We start from the raw sequence: 21982 nt of genomic DNA, 5'->3' as shown, positions 1-21982 counted from the left end.
TGATGTATGTGCTTCTTGGAGATGTGTAAGGATGAGAAAGTCAGTTACTGTGAATCTGTATTATTTTATTGACTGAATTTGAAAAAACCACATTCTTCCTGCCTTACAAAGTGGGCTGGCCAGTAGATGTTGTTTTGGTCATTAATGTTCACAAACAGTCCAGAGCTCCTTGGAAGAAAGACGCAGCTTAACTGTTCAAATATGGAATAAATAATTCTGAGCTGCCTACGGATCCTCTCTTAATTCACTTGGGGCTTTTTGCTGCTCATTAGACCTTCACCAATGACAAGACAATCTCTTGACGCATTGCAGTCTGCTTGGCATTTGCAAGTCAGCAGGATTCCTTCGGGAAAGCCAGGTACCTTGGTTAGCTGCCACTTTTTTTTTCCTTCTCACCCAGAGATTTTCTTTTCTTAGGCCAGATGTCTGCAAATTGAAGTTTGAAGGGAAGACATTTTATGTGATTGGCACCCAGAAGGAGGTCAGATACTGCTTTTCTAACTACCCATTGTTATGTGTGCATGAGAGAGGTTCAGGAATAAAGTGCATTCAGTATTGTAGCCCCTGGAGCCTGTGACTTTGAAGTGTGTGATGATAATGGAAACTGTATACTGCAGACATTTTAGAGGCAAATAAACAAACACTGGGTTTGTGCATTTGAGAAGAAAGTCAGTAAGCAATGCTGATTGTACAGCCCTGTGTGAAAACTAGACTGGGACATACCAGAGAAGTAAAAGATGGAGCCTTTCCCTATCTCTTTGTGCCATGACACAGATACATGGAACAAATAAAGAGTACTTAAAAAGCTAGACATGCGCCAGCGCTGGTTAGCTTGTTATAAACAGAGTTTGAAAATCCTGAGAGTCTTAAAATGAATTACCAGACATAGTTGTGGGTTCGCTGGGGAATGCATCGGGGAGGAAGCCATTACCGAAACATTCTTGACCCTAGTTTTCGGCTCAAGTACTAGTTATTCAAGGATGGCAGATAAGTTTTTAGACTAATCTGAGTCTGACAGAGATGGGTGATGCCTGGATTGTTGACAAGGATTGTGTGGCCACTTTTTTTTTTTTTTTTTTTTCAGAAACAGGGCTTATCAAGGATGGCAGATAAGTTTTTAGACTAATCTGAGTCTGACAGAGATGGGTGATGCCTGGATTGTTGACAAGGATTGTGTGGCCACTTTTTTTTTTTTTTTTTTTAATCAGAAACAGGGCTTAGATAGGTTGGTGATGTCTGCAAGGGGTGGCGGAGTCCCATTTCAACACCACTTTAAAGAACATAGTAACGTGTTGAGTTACTTCAAATCTGTTTGGTAGAAGGCGAGATACAACTAGGTAAATACTCGAAGGAAAACATAACCTGTGTTTAACATACCATTTCTTCTTTTGTTATTTTTTTATTAGAAAAAAGCCATGTTAGCTTTTCATACTTCAACACCAGCTGCCTGCAAACATCTTTGGAAGTGTGGTGTGGAGAACCAGGCCTTTTATAAGTAAGTAGCATTTATTCATTTAATCATACGTTTTAAAAGCACCCATGGAAGCCTTTAAGTTTTGCAAATGGCTGCATATTCATTTGATTTAATAAAGTTCTTTTTATTGTATTTAGGTGAATTATCAATTTGGTGCATTGTTCAGAGTAACTCCCAGCCATCGTTGGCCTGACTAAGTCCTGAGCTCTATGTTAGGTGTTTCCCATAAAATCGCTCTGGGCTATTTTGTTCATTTGTTTTGTTTTTTGAAATTGATTTTCCATTAAACAAGTCACAGAATCTATTTTTGCCCCCCAGAGCAGACCTTGAAATAGAGTTTGGTACAAACAGCTTATTTGGGATGTAGTCAGTGGACATACCAGCAGGGGAGTGGGGAAGCGAGATCAGGAAGCAGTCCCTACGGTGTGCAGCCGGCCCTGCTCTGCCAGGGGCACTGGGAGACTGTATAACCTGCCTCAGTGTTCTCCTGCCAGTGGGCACAGAGGCAGCTGTTTATCTGCCAGTTCCCCGTTCATTTTGGTTGAGGGCTGCTCTGGAGGGCAGAGTTAACACTCTGGAACTTGCTGGTGTCCTCTCAGTATGGGCTCGATGTGCTCTTGCAACCACTAGAAGAGACCTTTGGCAGAGAGTCACATGTGCTCATAGTGAGAAGGCTTCGGTATATAGAAACAAGAGTCAAAGGTTTGTCAGTGGAATGCTCTCAGAGTCCAGGATCATAGAAAGTCGGTGCAGGACAGGACTTTGAAACCATCCATAAAGCTCTCAGGTTTCAAAGGAGGGTCAGAATGAGGATCTGTCCGTGGATTTCCCCCTCCTCCTCTATGAGACTCACCTGCTGCCTGGAAAAGTGGGGGTAGTGGACATGGTAAAGACCCTGGCCCATCCCTGCCCAGGGCATCAGCACTGCCCACCCCTGCAGCTCATCCTGGGGGCTTTTGTTCAGTTTACCCCACGCCTCACACCGAGATTCTGTTATCCTCATTAGACTCAACTCACTGAAAATGCTGAATTTCTGACCTGCCTGAGCTTTGGCTGGTGAAGATTATCAGGAGAATGATGGCTCAGATAATGGTTTTTAAACCTTTTTTTAGCCACAGAACACTTTTCCTTAAACTGAAATGTTGGCAAAGACCAACGTATAAAAGGTAAAGACAGAGAAGCTGTGGTTGTAGATGGAGCTAGAGTCAGGAGTGGAGATTGAAGACCCTCTGTCCACTGCTCGGTGCTCCTCAGGAACTTGGGTGACCGGTTCTACAGTTTGCCTGGGACTTTCCCAGGTTTAGCACTGAGAATCCCCAGTCCCAGGAATCCCCTCAGTCCTGGGCAAGCCCTATCAGGAGGATAATTTGAAAACTCCTGCATGAGATGATGCACAAAATGCTGGCTTCTAGGAATGGCAGGAAAAGGTGATGCGTATCAGTAGATGTTTCCATGACCATCACCACCTCAAGCCATCTGGGTGTCCTCTACAGTGTTTGGGGACTGGTAAAAAAAAAAAAAAAAAAAGATACCCACTGGCATCTGAACAGTCAGCATGTCTAGAACATTCCATTCACATGAGAGGATAGAGAGGGAAACAGTGCTTGAGGCCTTCAGTCTTTATTCAGAGACTAAGAGTTTTTGTTTTTGCTTTAAATTACTTAATAAATCGAAATCTAATTCACATATAAAATTCACCCTTTTAAAGTATATAATTCAGTGGCTTTTAGTACAGCGTACAAAGTTATGCAGCCATCCTAATTCCAGAACACTTTTACCACCCCAAGAGAAACCTGGTGCCCATCAGCAGTTACTCCGCGTTCTCCCCTCTCCCCAGCCCTTGGAAATCATTCATGTACTTTTTGTCTTTATGAGTTTGCCTATGCTGGACATTTTATATAGATGGAATCATAAACTCTGTGGCCTTTTGTGCCTGGCTCCTTTCACTTACTGTAATGTTTTCAAGGTTCATCCGTGTTGTAGTGAGTATCAGTCCTTCATTCCTTTTTAGGGGTGAATGAGATTCCATTGCGTGGATATACCACATTTTGTTTATCCATTCATCAGTTGATGGATATTTGGGTTGTTCCCTTTTTTAGCTATTGTGGATAATGCTGTGAACATATGTATACAGTTTTTGAGTAAACAATTCTCTTGGGTTTATACGTTGGAGTGGAATTGCTGGGTCATCAATAAATGGCAGCTGCTGCTATGACCACTATTGTCAGCCCCTCTGCTAATGATGAGAGGTTTTGCAGCACCACTTGGATGCAGAGCCCAGTCCCTGATTCTGAAGGGCTCTGATTCTGTTAAGCTCAGGGGTGGGTGCTTGCTTCCTCTGCTGCTCCAGCCCTGCCCCGGGCTCTGTCCCACTGGTGCTGCATTTTAGTGGGTTCAGTTGGCAGAGCGAGGCCTGGCCTTGGGGGTGGTTTGCTCCTTCTGTTTTCACTTCACCTGCCATGGGAACAGGGAGGCTGGTGGCTGCTGCTACAAATTCCCCAGTGTGCTTTTAAGACATGAATGTGCTGCTGGTTGTCAGCTGTCTCAGGGCCACTGGTCTGGTTGGAAAGCCCTGGCTTTGACATCTGCTGCCTGGGAACTGAGCCCAGAAGCAGACAGTCTGGTTTTCCTGCCTACTCCAGACCCCAGGAGATCCCCAACACAGACTTAGTCACCAAGCTTCTTTTTTATACCTTGTGTTGTCTAGGTGCTGCCAGCCCCAGAGCACTGGAGCTCACCATTTCTGGGCACTGGTTCACCAAAGACACACTGGACACATTGAAGGATTCAGTGGTTCACTGAAGTTTTCATTCAGTAAATCCTTATCTCTCACCTATTTTATTCTGTGTACTGTGCTAGACACTGTGGCATGATGGAGGCTCCAGTGACACTCTTTGTCCCCATTTAGTATGGAATTGTGTGCAGGTAAATATGGTCCCTAATACACTTCTCATTTGGAAATTGGTGTGCTAGAGGAAAAATGACAGAAAAAAAAAGGAACCCAGACTAGCTCCCTAATCAAGCACCTCTCCCACTTCAGTGAGCCCATGAATTATCTGGAGATCTTGTTAAAATGTGGGCTCTGATTCAGGAGGTCTGGAGTGGGCCCAAGGTTTCAAATTTCTGATAAGCTCCAAGGTCTGCTGTGCTTCAGGCCCATGGGCCCCACTTTGAGTGACAGGGTTCTAAACTGTGGTTCTCAGCCTGACTGCACATGAGCATCACCTGGGGGAGCTTTTAAAAAATACCAGTGCCATGGGTCCTTGGATCCTACCCCAGACCCAATTATAAATCAGAATCAGAATTCTCACCAAAACTCGTTTGGGAATGTTCATAGCATTATTCTTTATTCATAATAATTAAAAATTGGACACAACCCAAATGTTTCCACATTGGGATAAATGTGGAATGGTTGAAAGAAATGATGGTGAATGGATAAAAGAAATGTGGTATATCCATACAATAGAATATTATTAAGCCATGAAAATGAATGAAGTACTGACACATGCTACAACATGGATGAGCCTTGAAAACACAATGCTAAGTGAAAGAAGCCAGACACAAAATACCACATATTGTATGGTTCCATGTATATGAAATGTAGATTAATGGTTGCCTAGGGCTGGAGGTGGGGGAAATGGGCAATGACTACCAGTGGGTACAGGGAGTTTCTTTTGTGGGATGAAAATGTTTTAGTATTAGATAGTGGTGGTTAGTTTTTTTGGATCAATTTTTTAAACTTTGTGAATTACATTAAACACCACTGAAGTGTACAATCTAAAAGGGTAAACTTTATGGTATGTAAATCATATCTCAATAAAGAAATCCAAATCTGGGACGAAGGGTCTAGTTACTGGTGGTGATAACTGTTTCCCAGGTATTGCTGGGGTGCAGCCAAGGACTTAAAACTTTGCTCTAGTCCAGTGATTCTCCAGGTAGGGTCCCTGGACCAGCATCAGCACTCTCGGGAATTTGTTGGAAATGCAGATTCTTGGGCCCTTCCCCAGTCTGACTGAATCAGAAACTTGTGTTTTAAAGAGACTTCCAGGTGATTCTGATGCTCACTGAAGTTTGAGAGCCTGTATGGCTAAAGCATTACTTTAGAAATACTGAAATCAGACAGACTTGGGTTTGTAGCCTGGTTCCTACAGCTTCTATCATGTGACGGTGGTTAAGTGACTTAACACCTCTGTGCCCCAGTTTCTGCATGTAAGTATTTGGATTGCTTCCTCCCAGGAGAGACCTGTGAAGACGAAATGAATTAGTGCATTTAAGGTGCTATGGGTGGCACATGACCCGTAGTAAAAGCTCAATAATAACAAATGCTGTTATTGTTATGATGACTCCAGAAGCTCTAAACCCTGATTTCAATGAGAGATCGTGTGGTTAATTCTAGAGATTGCCTTGTGGAGTACCACTTAGTATCCCCCTACCACCTAAACTGAACCCTGTCTCCAGTCCTTGGAACAGCAGGTGTTGGGGGAGACATTGGAGGTGGGTGCAAGGAGGCATGCTCCTGCAGAGACCCCCTGGATTTCTCTGTGAGGCCAGGTGTTAGAGCGTAGTCCAGCTTCTGTGCTGGGATTCTGATGGGGAGTTGGAGGTGTAAGTGGGAGATGGCAGGCGGGAAAGAAGGCAGAGGCTGGAGGGGATTTTGTCTTCTAACTAGGTCATGAATGCATTGCTTTTGGTGATGAGAAGACTCTTTCCTGGGCTTACTGTTGATGGGAGAGCCTGCTAAACAGAGCCTGGAACATTCTGGCTAGAGCTAGAGCTCTTTTATTTGCTTTCAGTGTTTCCCTGGAACCTTCATGATTTGGAGAATTGGCTTTAGTAACTTGATAGTGAGAAGGCAATGAAGAGGTTTTGAGAGTGGTGTTAGGGAGGGAAACTATTGTATAACGAACAGGTACTACTCTAGGTGCTTTCAAATCATTTACTCTCGTGTAACCCTCCTCAGTCCTATGAAGCAGGCATTATGACACCCTCCCCTTTAAAAAATACATGGAGAAACTGAGGCTCAGAAAAGCTATATGACATGACCAGGGTCACAGAATCAGAGGCAGGTGGGAATCTGGGCCACTGTTCTTTCAGGTGAAATGTTATCTCTTGGGTCATTGGAGAAGAATTTGGGGACTCAGAGGTTCTCAAATGCAGGTGGGCTGCCTTGGAATCACCTCGGGATGCTTGGTTAAAATACAAGCCCCTGTGCAGCCCTACTGAATCAGAATCTCTAATGATCAAGCCTGAGAACCTGTGTTTTTAACACCTCCTCCAGGTGTGGCTGATGCCTGGCCAGGCCTGGGAATTGGTGCACTGGACTTCTGTGCCTTAGACTGGCCACTGTTCTTTCTCCTTCCCATTTGCCTCCCTCCTGTGGTCTTTGTTTCCCTATTCCCAGTGGGATTATGTTCCAGTTCTCAGAATACACTCCCCTGTTAAAATTTTATTAAAATCCCAACTGAGATATTCTAGGAGTTCACCTGGACGTTTGGGAGGACAGGCCATTGGTAGTGATGCTCCTGGGAGAGTGTCTTGGAGCAGGTTGAATGACATGGATGAGCATCGGGGGAATCAGCTGCCAAGTGTTCCTTTCTCTCTCTCCTCCTGAGCAGACAGCTGCTGGCTTTCTCTGTGAAGTGTGTCTTTTGACCTGTTGTTCCCAAGTCACTCTCAGAGTGTTCTGTGGTGGCAGCACAGTGCCAAGGCCCGTCCCCAAGAGGCCAGTCTGGGTGTAAGGAGACAGCACGGCCTGTTCATGGGACCTGGGTGGGCCAGAGTGGGGGCTGACCCAGTGACAGAGAGCTGCCACTTCTCCCTGGCCGGGAGGTTGAGTTTAAATACAGGCCAGCTTCCAGTGTCATTTCTGTAAAGTGGGCACAGCGCTGATTTTGATATGGATCTCATATGTCCCTCTGGGTCATCTGGGGCTGTTTACAGAGGTGCACAGGGTGGGGGTGGGCGGATTCTTTGCAAAAGACTTACCGTGGCTTTCCATTTTTCTTTGGATGAAGATCAAAATCCTTAACAAGGAAAACTGAAGGTCAGGTCCTGCAAAACTGGACTCTGGCTCTCTCTACAGGCTCGCCTTGTTCCTCTCTGTACATCTATACATTCGCTCTTCTTTTTTCATTAGGAAAAAAATGTGCGTGTATGTGTAATTATAATGATAACATGGGAAAATGCATATGAGGTCTTAGTTCCTTGAGAGCTCGAGCTGAGGGCTTTTGTGCCTGCTGACACTTCTGCCGGGTACACCCATCACCACCCACCACCGTCCCCTGCTTAACAGCTGCCCAGCCTTGGACCTCAGCTCAGAGGTCGCTTCCTCAGGACACTTTTCCGGCCCCCAGACCACATCAGCTGTGCCCACCCCCACCCCCATTGTATCTTTTTCTCCATAGCTCCACAGCTTGTAATTTACATTTATTTGCATGGTTACTAGATTAATGTCCATTTCCTCTCTAGACCTTACACCCCACAAGTGCAGAGACCCCACACTTAGCTTGGTGCGTGGAGCTGGGTCCGCACTCGGTTAATAATTGCCGAGTGAATGAAAGAAGCTTGATGAGGCTGGGGGGTGGGGTCACTGCCTGCCCTGAAGCTTCTAGCCACAGCCTTGTCTTTGCTGAGAATTCTGTGGAGTATATCGTTCTGTGTGTGTGTATTTAAAATTTTGTGACTACCAGTATTGTAAATGATCCTGAACTTGGGGAGACCTGTTCTTTCTAACTTGTTGGATTTAATTGCATAAGGCTTGAAGTGACTGCTGCAGAGGAATCCTCAGCTGTCACAGTGATTTAGTGCCCTGTGCGCGGTCTCCAGGCAGCCCATGTTTTAGACAGTTTTTCGGAGTGTTGCTGTTCGGTACTTATTTACGAGTATGGCTCAGAGGTGCTGAATCAGTGCTTGGCTGGGCTTCTTGTTCCTTGTGTTTCTTAGTCATATACCAGTGTGGGTTCTTTTAAAGGGCACTGGGTCATGGTGATACAGAAGCCAGCAACCATTCCCATGGCGACATGGCCCCTCGTTCCCTCGCTTGGGAAATACACAATAAGTGAGTTCTTTGTAGCACAATGAGTGACCCGTGTTGCCAGGAAGGAAACTGCTGGAATGTTGATACAAGCAAAGGCCACAAAGTGCCCCCAGCACCAGTGAATTTAACAATGCCATGTCCCAAAATTCCATCCTCTCCCTATATTTCCATTAGAAACTGGGGAAGAATGCTTTCTGATTGTCAGTATCGCGTAGTCCTGTTGCAGATCGTGACCTGGTAACAGATTATGAAACCAAATGTGTGGGTCATAACCAGCATTTAAAACAATGAAAGGGAATAGCATAGAAAATATCAGATGGCAATACACATAGTGAAAGTAACTATTCTTTTGTGAAACTTTTCTTTCCGTTCCTGTGCATGCATGCTGCACAATATAAAATGCATTTCTTTCTTGCTGTTGAAAATATCTGATTACCATAGTTCTAACAGCATGTCTCACTTGGACTTTGCTTCTTCTTGAAGGTATGCAAAATCCAGTCAGATCAAGACGGTGTCAAGCAGCAAGATATTTTTCAAAGGAAGTAGATTTCGATATAGGTGGGTGCCTGTGGTTCCATTTCCGTGATGGGATGAGAGTGGGGCAGGTATTTACACCTGACTGTTTTGATTGTCAACAAGTGAAGCGCACCTTGGCTTGTGCCCGTGCTGCCTTCCATTTCCACGCCATTGACCTCTTGTGCTCACGGGGCACCCTGCACACTCCACAGTCACTACCGCTCATGGAAGAGGAGAAGGAGCGGATTCTTATAGCTGGGTCAGACTGCTGTGAAGTTACAAAAAAAGTGATGTGTGTGCACACCCCTCCCCTTCTGCTGAGTGTCTGTGCACGTACATTGTGATTCTGTCTTTTGCAGTGGGAAAGTGGCCAAAGAGGTGGTGGAGGCGAGCTCCAAAATCCAGAGGGAGCCTCCCGAGGTGCACAGGTGAGTGAGTGCTCCCTGGGGGTTTCAAATGTCTTCTGAGATGGCCAGAGGTTGTTCAAAGCTGGCTTTTCCTAATTCTGTACATAGTGACTGTGCATAGTGACATCGGCATTAAATAAGGATACTCTCACCTCCCCAGAATCTCCCTCAGACAGATTTGGCTAGGCCATGGCGTGAGTGCAGCTGGGCTCTGTTTTGAGTTTTTTGCCCCATGGAGAGAGTCACTGATTAGGTCTGGAGAGTCACGTGAACGAGACCGTGTGTGAGGGACGGCTGTACCATCTCCTGGCCCACCTCTGTCGACCCGTTCTCTTAGAACTGCTCTCTGTTCCCGCGGCCGCTCGCGGGCTTGGCCAGGTCCGTGGGCCTGACTCCTCCTGGGCTCTTTCACACGAGGGCAGAGGCTCACCTCTCCCCAGGCCCTTTACTCAGAGGAATGAAGGGCTGAGTCATGATGGGTTCAAGGGTGCACATCTTCATTAAGGTGGCACTAGATGGTAATTCTTAGGAATCAAGTATTCTCTTGGCCGTGTTGGACTTCATCCCACCACAGTTTACACAAATCATTGTACATCTGAAACCTCAAGTATGCTAAAGATCTAAAGCTGAACGTCACATCATGGACATCCCTGTTTTTAAGGCAAGGTCATCGTAAGCTAAATTCTTTAGGAAGTCCCCCCACACTGATTGGCACCTGTCCTTCCCCATCTTTGAAACCCAGAGGTGTGTCCTTTATGCTTCGATCTGTCCAATCTCCTCCATTTGGAGGATGACCGAGTGAATTGGATACCGCTTCACCCTGTCCGTTGGGGTTGTTGATCAGGGGGAGGCCGTGGTCCCACAGAAGTGTGGCTAAGCCAGCCTGGGGGGGTCTGGACTTCTGTCCCACATAGGATCTTTGAAACCCAGAGGTGTGTCCTTTATGCTTCGATCTGTCCAATCTCCTCCATTTGGAGGATGACCGAGTGAATTGGGTACCGCTTCACCCTGTCCGTTGGGGTTGTTGATCAGGGGGAGGCTGTGGTCCCACAGAAGTGTGGCTAAGCCAGCCTGGGGGGGTCTGGACTTCTGTCCCACATAGGAGAGCAGAAGCACGGTCAGCAGGAGATCCCACACAGAAGTAGACTGAGAATAATTCATTCCTGCTTTTGGGCGACTGGTGGGAGCTGTTATATACAGAAACCAGTCTCTCCTGCTTTAAACTGCAGGGCAAGGGGAGCTAGAGCACCTTGGCTGGGTGCGATACCTTCAAGTCTTACCGCCTGCCTGTCAGTGAGAAGAGTCTTTTTATGGTCCCCTCCCGTGCCCCAGAGCGGGTTATTCAGTGCCACGGAAATGGGGAGGAAACTATAAAACATATTTCAACTCTTCCGTAATCTCTGGGCTGGAGATGACCTCAGGGATCATCTTGTTTGATGTTTCTCTTTTTTTTTTTGACCGGTAAGGGGACTGTAACCCTTGGCTCGGTGTCGTCCACACCACGCTCAGCCAGTGAGCGCACCGGCCATCCCTATAGAGGATCTGAACCTGTGGCCTCAGCGCTACCAGCGCCGCACTCTCCCGAGTGAGCCGCGGGGCCGACCCAATACTTCTCCTTTATAGACAAGGAAACTTGAGTCTTGGACAAGTTAAGTGATTTATCCAAGGTCCTAAATTCTTTTGGTGGCAGACCTAAGCCTTGAACTCCATTGTCCTGCTTCTGAGTCCTGAGCTCTTTCTCTCTTGCACCCTGAAAGCCTGTGGTAACTCTGAGAAGCTGGTAGTAGAGGCTGATCTGCCCCAAGTAACTCAGCTTGGGTTTTATTCTTCTAGTTTGATGCTTGAGTATTTGATCTCTGTAAAAAGACATACTCAATGCCGAGGAGTTCTCCTGATGGTACAAACACAAAGCAGGAAACTTTTTTAATGATATATTTTCAGAGAGACATAGTCCCAAAATATCCAAGAGTTTCACAGTTACCATCTATGGGTAGTTAATGAGATCAGAAAAGAATCTTTAAAAATAGTTATCTTTTAAGTTAAGGTTTGTATAATTTATGGGAATCAAGGCTTCTCAAACAGTAACTTGTGCAGGGGTCACCTGGAGATCCTGTTAAAATCAGATTCTGGTTCAAGAAGCCTGGAGTGATACTCCAGAGTCTGCATTTTTGAGGAGCTCCCAGGTGATGGCCACATAGCTGGTCCCTGGAACACACTTTGAGTAGCCAGGCTCTCCAAACAGGTGGTGGAGGAGTCAGGGGAGGAGGTTGGCCAGAGTGGAAAGCTTTCCCTGGAGTGAACTGAACCACCAGAGGGGGAGGGACATGGACACATGCTGTGGTATCAATCAATTCATAGTTTCCCTTTACTGGAATCTTCTAAAAACCCCCAAGATATTGCTGCAAACAGGGACCTAGAGGCCATTAAGACCTGGTTTACATGCTCTTTCTTTCTCTTGCACCACCCCTTCCACGTGTATGTGGAAGACTATTGAGTTCAGTCCTCAGGACGCCTCTGTGCTCCTTGGTTCTTTGGTGGCATCTCTCAAATCTCTGACAGTACCGGGAAGAATTTGGTGAAAGTAACGATACAGGGAAAGCCCTGGGAGGAAGGGCTGTGTCTGTCTTGTTCGTCTCCATGTCCCCAGCACCTAATGCAGTGCTTGGCACATAGAGGTCAGTATATGTTGGTTGAATGAATGTGCGAAGTAGGCGTGGGGGGACAGCAGACCCTATGTTGTCTTCTTAGATCTGAGACCTGTGCTGGCTGCTCTCTGGGACCCCCACCTCCCAGAGGTGGCATGGGGTTAGAGCCACAGTGACGGGTGACTCTTCCGCACTGGCCACTTCTCCTCCCTTCCCAGCAGCCAGTTGCATGGTAGAAAGTGGTTTCTCTGGAAGTTATTTTATTTTTGAATTATTTTGGCTTCTTTGATATGGCTGTCAAAAGTGAGAGTGTAATAACGAGGTTTCCTTCTCTGGTGGCTCTAGATGACTGTTAGTCCAGAATGGTGATGATGAGGCTTCAATTATCTATCTTTCCTCACACCTGAGATTCTGCACTTCAGAGAGCGATAAGTTTGCAGGCTCCTCATTCTGACAAGATGTGTGTGTGTGCGTGTGTGCGCGCACGTGTGTGCATCTGTGTCTCTGTGTGTGTGCATGTGCGTGTCTGTGTGTGCATGTGTGTGTGTGTGCACATGCTCTCTGCGCACATGTGTGCGCACCTGTGTCTCTGTGTGTGTGTGCGTGTCTGTGCGTGTGTGTGTGCGTGTGCGCGCCTGTGTCTCTGTGTGTGTGTGTGCGTGTGTGTCTGTGTGTGTGTGCACACGTGTGTGTGTGTAGAGAGACATAGACAGACTGAGAACACTGTCTTGGAATTTTTCTTTTTCTTTGAAAAGAGGAGCAGGAGTTGACTCAGATGTTAGCTCACTGGTCTTTACTGATGACAAAGATTCCCATGCAAAGCCCTCCCAGGCTGGCTACAGGGTGAGAATCACCCACTATCCCAGAGGCTCAGTGAAGCTGAGGGCTGCCACTCAGTAAGCTCAGGGCTGGTTGTGAAAGCCACCTGGGCATAGTGGCCCCCCGGGGACATTCAGAGGCAGCACCTGTGTAGGAGTCATGAATGGACGCTGATCTTGGCAGCATTGCTTGCCAGCTGTGTGGCCTTGGGTGAGTCACTTAACTTCTTGCATCATTGGTTTATTAATCTATAATATGAGATTTCTAACATTGCTTTGCACACCGTCTAGGTTTTGTTATGGGGATTAAAGTGAGGTGCTTTAAAAATCGTAGAGTGCCACACAAACGTGAGATGGTGACATTATCACTATCACCTCTCATCCAAGAATGGGAAGCCAGAATCTGACAGATAGGTTCCCATTAAAATCCCTTTTTAGAGGCTCGATAACAGGCCTGCTCTACTTTCTCTCATTTCAAAGAGTGGGGCAGGAACTCCACAAGCCTTGTTTTAGTTGCTGTATTTTATATGCCATTATTTTTGAGTCCCAAATCTGCCTATATAAGCATCTTTAGTCAAATCACAAAACCTCAGTTTCCTCAACTGTAAATATGTTATTTTTCTTGCCTGTCTTCCAAGCACATTGAGGAAAACAAATCGGGTAAAGTGTATACAGTCCACATTTGCCAGCATTAGAATATACTTGCAGTTCCCAGAGGAAACCTTTCTGCCTCAGTAGAGTTCTTAATGATGGTTTCATGTGGAGACTGTTCTGTGCTGGAAGTACATGCATAAGTGGGCTGCAAAACGGGTCAGGCACTTTTGCAGAGTCAGCTGATCAATGGAGTCTGAGGGTGGAGAGACATGGCTCATGTCCTAGCCTGGCCTGGGGAGACCCCAGGCGCAGAAGCAGGGACCTCAGGAATTCAGGAAGGGCAGAGTGGAAGCCAATTGGGACATCGACACATACTTCAGAAAAGTACCTTACAGAGTGGGACCTCATCCAGCCACAAACAGCAGGACCTTAGGGGTAGTGAAGAGTCCCCTTTGGGATGTGCGGGCTAAAGGGTGCAGAAAGGCAGGGTGGAGCACAGCACAAGCACTGGAATAGGGATCAGAGGGTCTGGCTCTGAGTCCTCGTCCACACATGTAAGTGTCAATAGTCAAGTTACATAACCTCACCAAGTCTGTTTCCTCATCTGTAAATGTGGTATTTACCTTGCCTGTTTTACAGGCATGTTGAGAAAAAAATGAGGTAAAGTATATACAGACCATTTTGAAAACTAAAAAAGCACCATTCAAATGCTGGTAATGTATATTTTATTAGAACAGCTACACTGCTGGGCTCTTGCTTTGATGAAGCCTGGATCAGCTGGCACCTGTAAAAAGGTCACGGGAGAGAATGAGGTAAAAAGGAGTAATCTTTAGTCTCAGGGAGTTGGTAGGTGTCTTAGACCATTTGGGCTGCTGTGAACAAATACCATGAACTGGGCAGCTTATAAACAATAGAAATTTATTTGGGAAGTCCAAAATAGAAGTGCCGGCAGAGTGGCATCTGGCGAGGACCTGCTTTCTCATAGATGGCGCCTTCTTGCTGTGTCTTCGCGTGGAAGGAGGACACAAGCTGCCTCAGACCTCTCTGACAAGGGCACTAATCCTACTTATGAGCCCTCACTACCCTGTCAACTCCCAAAGGCTCCACCTCTTCATATCATCACACTGGGGACTAGTTTCAACAAATGCATTTTGGGGGAACACAGACATTCAGGCCATGGCAGTAGGGAAAGGTTGGAGACTTGCATTTTTTCCTAATATTGCATACTCTTTCCCCCAAGCTGTCAAGTGCCCAGCACCAGGGCTTGGAGCCCTGGATTCTTTGTGCTCCAGAGAAATCCCTAATTGTATCACCTTTGGGTTTATCTGAGTCTTGTACTTATCGGGGAAGGGGAAGTAATACTTATCTCTGAATCATATTATCCACTGCAGGAGTCATCATGTCTAACCCCAGGCCGACCCCCGATCTCCTATCTGGGCTCAACTACGGTGGAGCAGGAGGAGCCTGTGAGCTGAGGGGCCAGTCAACATCCAGTGCCAAGACAGGCTCATACCTGAAGCTCAGCCTGTCCTAGGACCAGGCTGCTGCCTGGACATTGCAGTGTTGTGGGGTGGGGGTAAGCAAGGTGTTTGAGATCTCCAGCTGAAGCAAGTCCAGAAGAGGGCTGATGGGGAGCAAAAGACCTTCCATAAAAGCTCCCTAAGGCCCATCCTTGTAGCATTAGCAGTAAGTTTTGGGAATAGGAGCCGCTACCAGCTCAGCTGGCAGGGACGGTCAGGGATGGAGTGATTCAGAGCTGCTTTGAGCAAGAATGGGTAGATGGGCTTTTTAGAGGTTGGAGAGCTACGTGGTGCACGCAAGCATGGAAGAGTCATACTTTGCAGAGCTAGAATCACAGTCACAGATGGTCCCAGGGCCAGAGGAAATTGCAGGAAAAGTCAGAAATTGAGGACCTTCCACAATAAAGAAGGAACTGCTCATGGTAGATTTTAATCTCTCCTTATTCCTCCCTCCCTCCCTTCCTTCCTTTCTTCCTTCCCTACTTCTGTGGGGATTTCCCCATCCCCAATTCTTTTCCTGTAAACTCCTGTGCTTAACAAGATGCCAAGTGAGGCGCTGTAAGGCCCACAGAAGGGCTGAGTCAGTCTCTGCCCTTAAGGTGCTTATCAAGGTAGGGGCTGATTAGTAAGTACACAGTAACTACAGAGAGACACGGGTGACAAATGCAGACAGAGGTAGGTGTGTGTGTGTGTGTGTGTGTGTGTGTGTGTATGAGAGAGAGAGAGAGAGAGAGAGAGAGAGAGAGAGAGAGAGAGAGAGAGAGGTTTTACTGGGAGTTCTGTCAGTTTCTCCTGGGGGGAGTTCACCGGTACAAAGTATTCCTAAAATTACATGTGAAAGCAGTAATGGTGATAGACCCACACTGTTCAGTAGGGTAACCACTAGCCATGTGTGGCTATTTAAAAAGAAGTTTAAATTCATTATAATTGAAAATCCAGTTCCTTAGTAAACTAGCCAGATTTCCAATGCTCAGTATCTACATGTGGCTAATGGCTACTGTATTGGACACTGAGACTGAGACTGTTTCTATCACCACAAAAGTTCTGTTGAATAGCGATGTTTTCCACTGTAATCACAATTTCATTGTGTTACAGATAATTCTCCACAAGTCTCTCTGCCCTGGTCTTCCTCTTTCTGCCTCAGTATTTCCCCAGCCTCTCGTCTCCTTTTCCACAGTTACCTTGTCTGACAGTTTTGATACAAGCTGAAATAGACAGTATCCACTCCAACCCCAAAGTGTTATATTTTTAAGATGACAATAGTTGTGTTTTTAGGCTTCGTTGATTTAAGGACTCTACTTACTTCAAGGAAGATCTCACCACACTGCTTGCTGCACACATCTGCTGAGGCAAATCTCATGCTCTTATTAATTTCAAAGTAAATTGAAAACAAATACACTCAAAATAGAGTTATTAGAGCCCTGGATACAGTCATAACATGGTTTTCCTTAATTTATGTGATTTTTGGTTTCTTCATTGAAAATCTGGATCCTGGGTAGTTTCAAGAGGCCCCAAAAGAACACCTTTACCTCCAGCTTCAAGTCAGGGATCCCTTTTATAGGAGAAAACTTTTCAGTCCATAATGAGAATGTGGCTTGAGATGCAAATACCCTTGAGAGAGGAGCAGCAACCAATTTACACTGAAGTGTGAAGAATTTCAGTCAATCTTTTCCTGAAAGGAAGCTTTGATGTTTAGAAGAACTGGGCAACTGGATGCCAAAATTCCATGCCAGGTATGGAGAATGGGGTCTCAGAAAGCTCCTCTTATCCCCAACTAGGCCACAAGAGATGATGATAAAGTTACATATGAAATTAATTTTCTTAGCACACGGGTCTCTGGGTCCATGTTGCTTGTCTATGTTTTTCAGCAGATTATCTGTTTTTGTGTGTTTAGCGAGTGTAGGAAAAGCAGCTTTCTTTTCTGGGCTTCAACCCATATGCCTGGAATATTGCTTTGAGTGAAAATCACTTTCTCTGAAGGTCATGATTATCTCAAACTTGAATGACGGAGGGTGTGGCCAAAGGAGAAAAGAGGGTAGAAAGGACAACCACGCTTGGACTTGTGACTGCTCCTTGTCTGCAAGGATGGAAGCCTCGAGGGGAGTGAAGTGTGGAAGAGCAGACTGGTTGGACAGTTGTCCTGGGGAAGCTGCAAGCCCAGGCCGCTGCAGCTCAGCAGTCCCCAGAACGTGAAGGGGGAGCCTGGGCAAGCTGGGCCCTTCCCCCCGTTCAATTAGAACTTCTGTTTCTTTCCATTTTTGATAATGAGGTTCCACTGCTAAATACTAGCCTTGTCTTTAACATAACAACTTTATGGATAATAGACAAACCATTGTAATTAACTGCAATAAAAATCTTAAAATCTCATGATATAGGATAGGAATCCATAAGCTACTTTTTCAATTTTCCCAGTTGTTTTAAAGAACCACGTTAAGTTATTTCATCAGCTATAAAGCCAAACTTATAGGTCTCGCTCTTTGAAAGTCCACAATAGCTCTGTCAATGTCTAATAATTATTATCTCCAGGAGATTTGTCCCCTTATAAGACATTTTTGTGGGTTTTATAGCTCAGGTAAATCACAGCAACCTCCAGGATATAGAGTCCACTTAAAAGGAAGAGAAGTAGAAATGACAATATTGTTAATTATCTAATAAACAGTGATCTTCCCAATCTGTAGTCAGAGCAAAATCATCCGAGGTACCATGAAATTCAAAGTTATGATTTCCGGGCCGGCCCGGTGGCGCACTGGAGAGTGTGCCGCTTGGGAGCACGGCGGTGCTCCCGCCGAGGGTTCGGATCCCATGTGGAGACCGGTTCCCGCTCACTGGCTGAGCGCGGTGTGAACGCAACACCGAGGGTTGCGATCCCGTTACCGGTCAGTAAAAAAGACAAAAAGGGAAAAAAAAAAAACAAAGTTATGATTTCCACTGTGGGTACAGCTCTGTCTTTTCAACACCACTATACCTCAGTTACTAGTCAAATTCTATCCCATGTCTCTTGTCTTTGAGTGTCACGCGGTGTGATTCAGACAGTCCATAGGAGGAATAGTTATTCTATAGACTTGCGCTTCTCTGATACATAAAGAGAAGAGAGACCGAGCATACGGCTCTAAGCGAAGGTGAAGTTTCTGCCTTTGTAGATGGGCCCTGTTTGGGGGCTTTTGAGCATGTACACTATGATGAATTTTATCCTTATATTTTGACATTTTAGTACTTTTTATGGCTGGGAAAATTTAAAGAGGCTAGGAATTCATTCATTCCTTAATCCAACAACTACAGCAAATACGCCCTTTACAACTTGTAGAACGCACTTACTGTGTGCACGCTGCTGTGGCCTGTAAAGACGAAGACTCTCTCTCTTCCCTGGAGGCTCAGAGCTTGTTGGGGACAACAGTGGGGGGTCACAGTGATGAGCAAGTCCTCCCTCTGCTGATTGAATTGTCTGCTCACTTTTCTGCGTGTCTTGCTGGGTATCGATGCCACAAGCTGCCTGGAGAGCATCTGGGTTCTTTTTAATCACACTGCGGTGTCTGACGTAAGATTGGTGAGCAAAGGGACGAATGGGTGAGACAGGAAGGAAGAGGGAGTCATGAGTGGTCTGGGCCACCCGCGTTGGTTGCGTGTGTGGTTTCGAGGAAGAGGGGTCAAGGGAATGATGAAGATGAGGCGGAAAGTGAGGAAAGGGCCAGATCCTGATGGGTCTCCTGGGACTTGCTGGAGAGTTTAGATTTAACCTGAGAGCAACTGGGAGACATTGAAGGATTTCAGGCAGGGGCATGACGTCACTGGAATTGTATCTTGTATCGTGCTGGTGGTATGCAGAGGACAGATTTGAGGTGCGTATGGCTGGAACGGTTTCTCAGCTTCAGTACTATTGACCTGTGGTGAGGCGCTCACACAGAGGAATCCAAGACCAACGTTGCTTTTATAGCTCTTTTTGGTGTTACAGCTCTTTTGGTGTTACAGCCCTTTATTGCTTGCACACAAGGAGAGCACTGGGGAGTGAAGACTCCTAGATCAGTGTCTCCCCAAAGGAAACAGGCAGTCTTTATAGCCAAGATCCCCACCCTTCCCAAGTTCCCATTCAGGTCCTTCTATGTAAGTGAGGGATGCAGTCCTGCTAATTCGTATTGGCTGATTATGGGACACAGTTCATAGGTCAGCTCTGGAGCCTAATTTGCATCCAAACCTCAGGGTGGTGTGAGACTGTTGTCTCCTGTTAGCACATGGATACAGGAGGGTGCAGGAAGCAGGCAAGCCAGAGTTTGTGATTAAGACAGCCGAGCATAAAATTTCTAAAACAGTTTCTCCAGTGGAAGGGGGCAGGTCTAACAATCAGAAAATGCTTAGGGTTACCCACTACAGACCTTTTGAACTGGACAATTCTTTTTTCTTTTTTTTTACATTTACCAATTTATTATAAAGGATATTACAAAGGATACAGATGTAGAGATGCGTAGGCGAGTTGTGGGGTGAGGGCACAGGGCTTCCATGCCCTCTGCAGGTGCACCCCCTCCAGGCACCTCCCCGTGTTCAGTTGTCCGGAAGCTCCCCGGCCCTGTCTTTTTGGATTTTTATGGAGGCCTCATTATGTAGGCACGAGTGACTAAATCATTGGCGGTGGTAATGAACTTAACCTGGGGGCTGGGACTGCCGGTCTTTCTGGTGACCAGCCCCCATCCTGAGGTTACGTAGTAGCTGCCGGCCATTAGTCAACTCATTAACGTACAAAAAGATATCTCTCTGGAGATTCTGAGGACTTTAGGAGTTGTGTGCCAGGAGACTGGCATGAAGACCAAAGATACATTTTCACAGTATCATAGGCCACCCCCTGGTCTTCAAACACGGTTTACTTACATCAAGAGGATATGCAGCTCAGAAGACACTGGCACATTACTAGAATCTCATTCAGTCATCGAAGGATCGAGGACATAATAATTAGTCCAGACTATAATTATATCCTGTGAAAATGTCTTCCAGGGTAAGGCAGCTCAGATTTTCAGGCTTCCATTCGATCTTTTCAGGTTCCAAGGAGTGGTCTCGGCAAACAGACAGCTTCACCCTTTCAGGCATCCGGTATGATTGAGCTGAGAGACATTGTCATCTCTGACTCTAAGCTTGAGCTGGACAGTTCATTGTTGTTTGTTGCTGTCCTGTGCATTGTAGGATGTTTAACAGCATCCCTGGCTGCTACCCATTGGCACCGCAGCAGTCTTGACAATGAAAAACGTCTCTAGATATTGCCAAATGTCCCCTGGGGAGCAAATGTCTCTGTGGTTAAGAACCACTGGGTTGGAGGCACAGAGAGCACACAGGAACCATTGGAATAGCCCAGAAAAACGGTGAACCCAGGCTGAAGTAAGGCGGAGAGGGCGAGACTAGGCAGGGGGCAGAGGATTGAAGACATGGTAAGGGGCAGAGTTGTGGAGACAGGGCCACCTGCAAAAGCAGGTGCATGGCCCATGGGCTTCACCATCCCGGTCCCACCCTTGCCTCAGAGACATTGAGGGACAGTGAGAAACTTCAACCTCTTTATTTCAAAGATGAGACTATTGAGACACAGGAAGGTTTAGATGGTACGTCAGCACCACACAGGGAGACCAGGTAAAAACGATTTTATTTAGACTTTGGAGCCATAGGGAGATAAGTGCTGCCATTGTTTCTCTGAACTTCAGACACGGAGTGGAGGAGACTCAGACATCACCAGGCACCTCTGAGGTTGCTGTTCCCCATCTCTGATTAATGCATCCGATTCTTGTTTAGGTGTGTTTCAAATCTCATGTTTTGGAACTGGATTCATAAACAGGTCAAGGTTGGCAGCCTGACCCCTGTTAAGAGTTATCTGATGAGGCATATTTAAAAAGTCAGGCTGGGAAAAGAAAGACAGTCCTTAACCCTGACTCCAAATCTGTGAGGTCAGGGGTAGGTCCTGGCTTCAGGTCTCGGATGGTGTGATTGGTGGTGGCACCTCCGCTGCTGCCATGGCTTTCTGGGGTCATGACCACCCATTTGGCTGACAAGTTCTTTCCATTCCTCCCAAACTTTAAGTTTCTCAAAGACAGCTGGGCAGAATAGTGTTGCCCAGATAGCCCAGTGGTGTCTGGGAGACGTGTGACCCCATCCACTCATAGGACAGCTGGAGGATTAGCTCTGAAGTTGGCTGCGTCTGGATAGAAAAAAACAAAATCAGTTCCTAAGCACCGCTAGGCAACAGGAACATTTTCAGTGCTCACCCACAAGTTGCTTGGTCACAGGATCCAAAGGAATTAGTGCTGTGGAAAACTTTAGACAAGAATAGCAAAGCATTTGAAAAGTGCCACTTAGAGTTTATGAGAATTTCAGGAGAAGAAAAAAATTGAGAGGGGAATTATTCTGGGTGAAAACGACATTTTAAGAAGTCATTAATCTGAATAAATTCACATGCAAAATGGAGCATGTTCTCCACAGCGTACATAGCAAAGTGCTCACATTTTATTGGTGGCGTATGGGGTATTTCCAGTTATGGAAGAATGCCGGATTAGGGTAGAGAAGGAGAATGAAATAAATCACGTGAGACTCGGTAACTGGCAGTCACTGACACACAATGGATTCTTGTCTGCCACAGCAGTGCTACAGGCTGGCAGAATCGAACATGGTAGAACAGCCATGCTTGGTAGGTAAATGAGAGTTGAAAATATTTGGCTACCCCGTGCTGGCAAAACAAGAGCACCAGCATTCCTATGGGGTGGCCATGTGGTTGGATTAAGGGGTGCTTGGAAGCTGCATTTGCGTATGATTGAGAAAGTGTCTACATCAAAGACTAGATGGAAACTGAAGAGAGTGGTGAAACTAACTCCCCCAAGCCACCCTTCAGCACTGTCCCTGTAAACGTTGTGTGTGTGTGTCCGTGCGTGTATGAGTGCATGCATGCATGCATTGTACACGTGACAGGTGTGTGTATGTGTGTTCATGTGTGTATGAGTGCATGCATGC

General features: G+C 46.2%; 1 protein-coding gene across 1 annotated transcript in view; it reads left to right on the top strand.

The window, feature by feature from the left end:
- The window catches only part of LOC103603841 (FERM domain-containing protein 3-like), a 79288-nt gene that overhangs the window by 25340 nt on the left and 31966 nt on the right, over nucleotides 1-21982 (top strand). Inside the window, exons 6-9 of the mRNA XM_008588430.1 lie at nucleotides 418-481; nucleotides 1407-1495; nucleotides 8994-9068; nucleotides 9386-9454. Coding sequence (XP_008586652.1) covers nucleotides 418-481; nucleotides 1407-1495; nucleotides 8994-9068; nucleotides 9386-9454 — 297 coding nt within the window. The remainder of the gene's footprint in view (nucleotides 1-417; nucleotides 482-1406; nucleotides 1496-8993; nucleotides 9069-9385; nucleotides 9455-21982) is intronic.

The sequence above is a fragment of the Galeopterus variegatus genome, unplaced genomic scaffold (assembly GCF_000696425.1).
Source record: "Galeopterus variegatus unplaced genomic scaffold, G_variegatus-3.0.2 Scaffold4822, whole genome shotgun sequence".
NCBI classification, from domain to species: domain Eukaryota; kingdom Metazoa; phylum Chordata; class Mammalia; order Dermoptera; family Cynocephalidae; genus Galeopterus; species Galeopterus variegatus.
The sequence above is the reverse complement of the archived record's forward strand: the minus strand, read 5'-3'. Positions and strand labels throughout refer to the sequence as shown.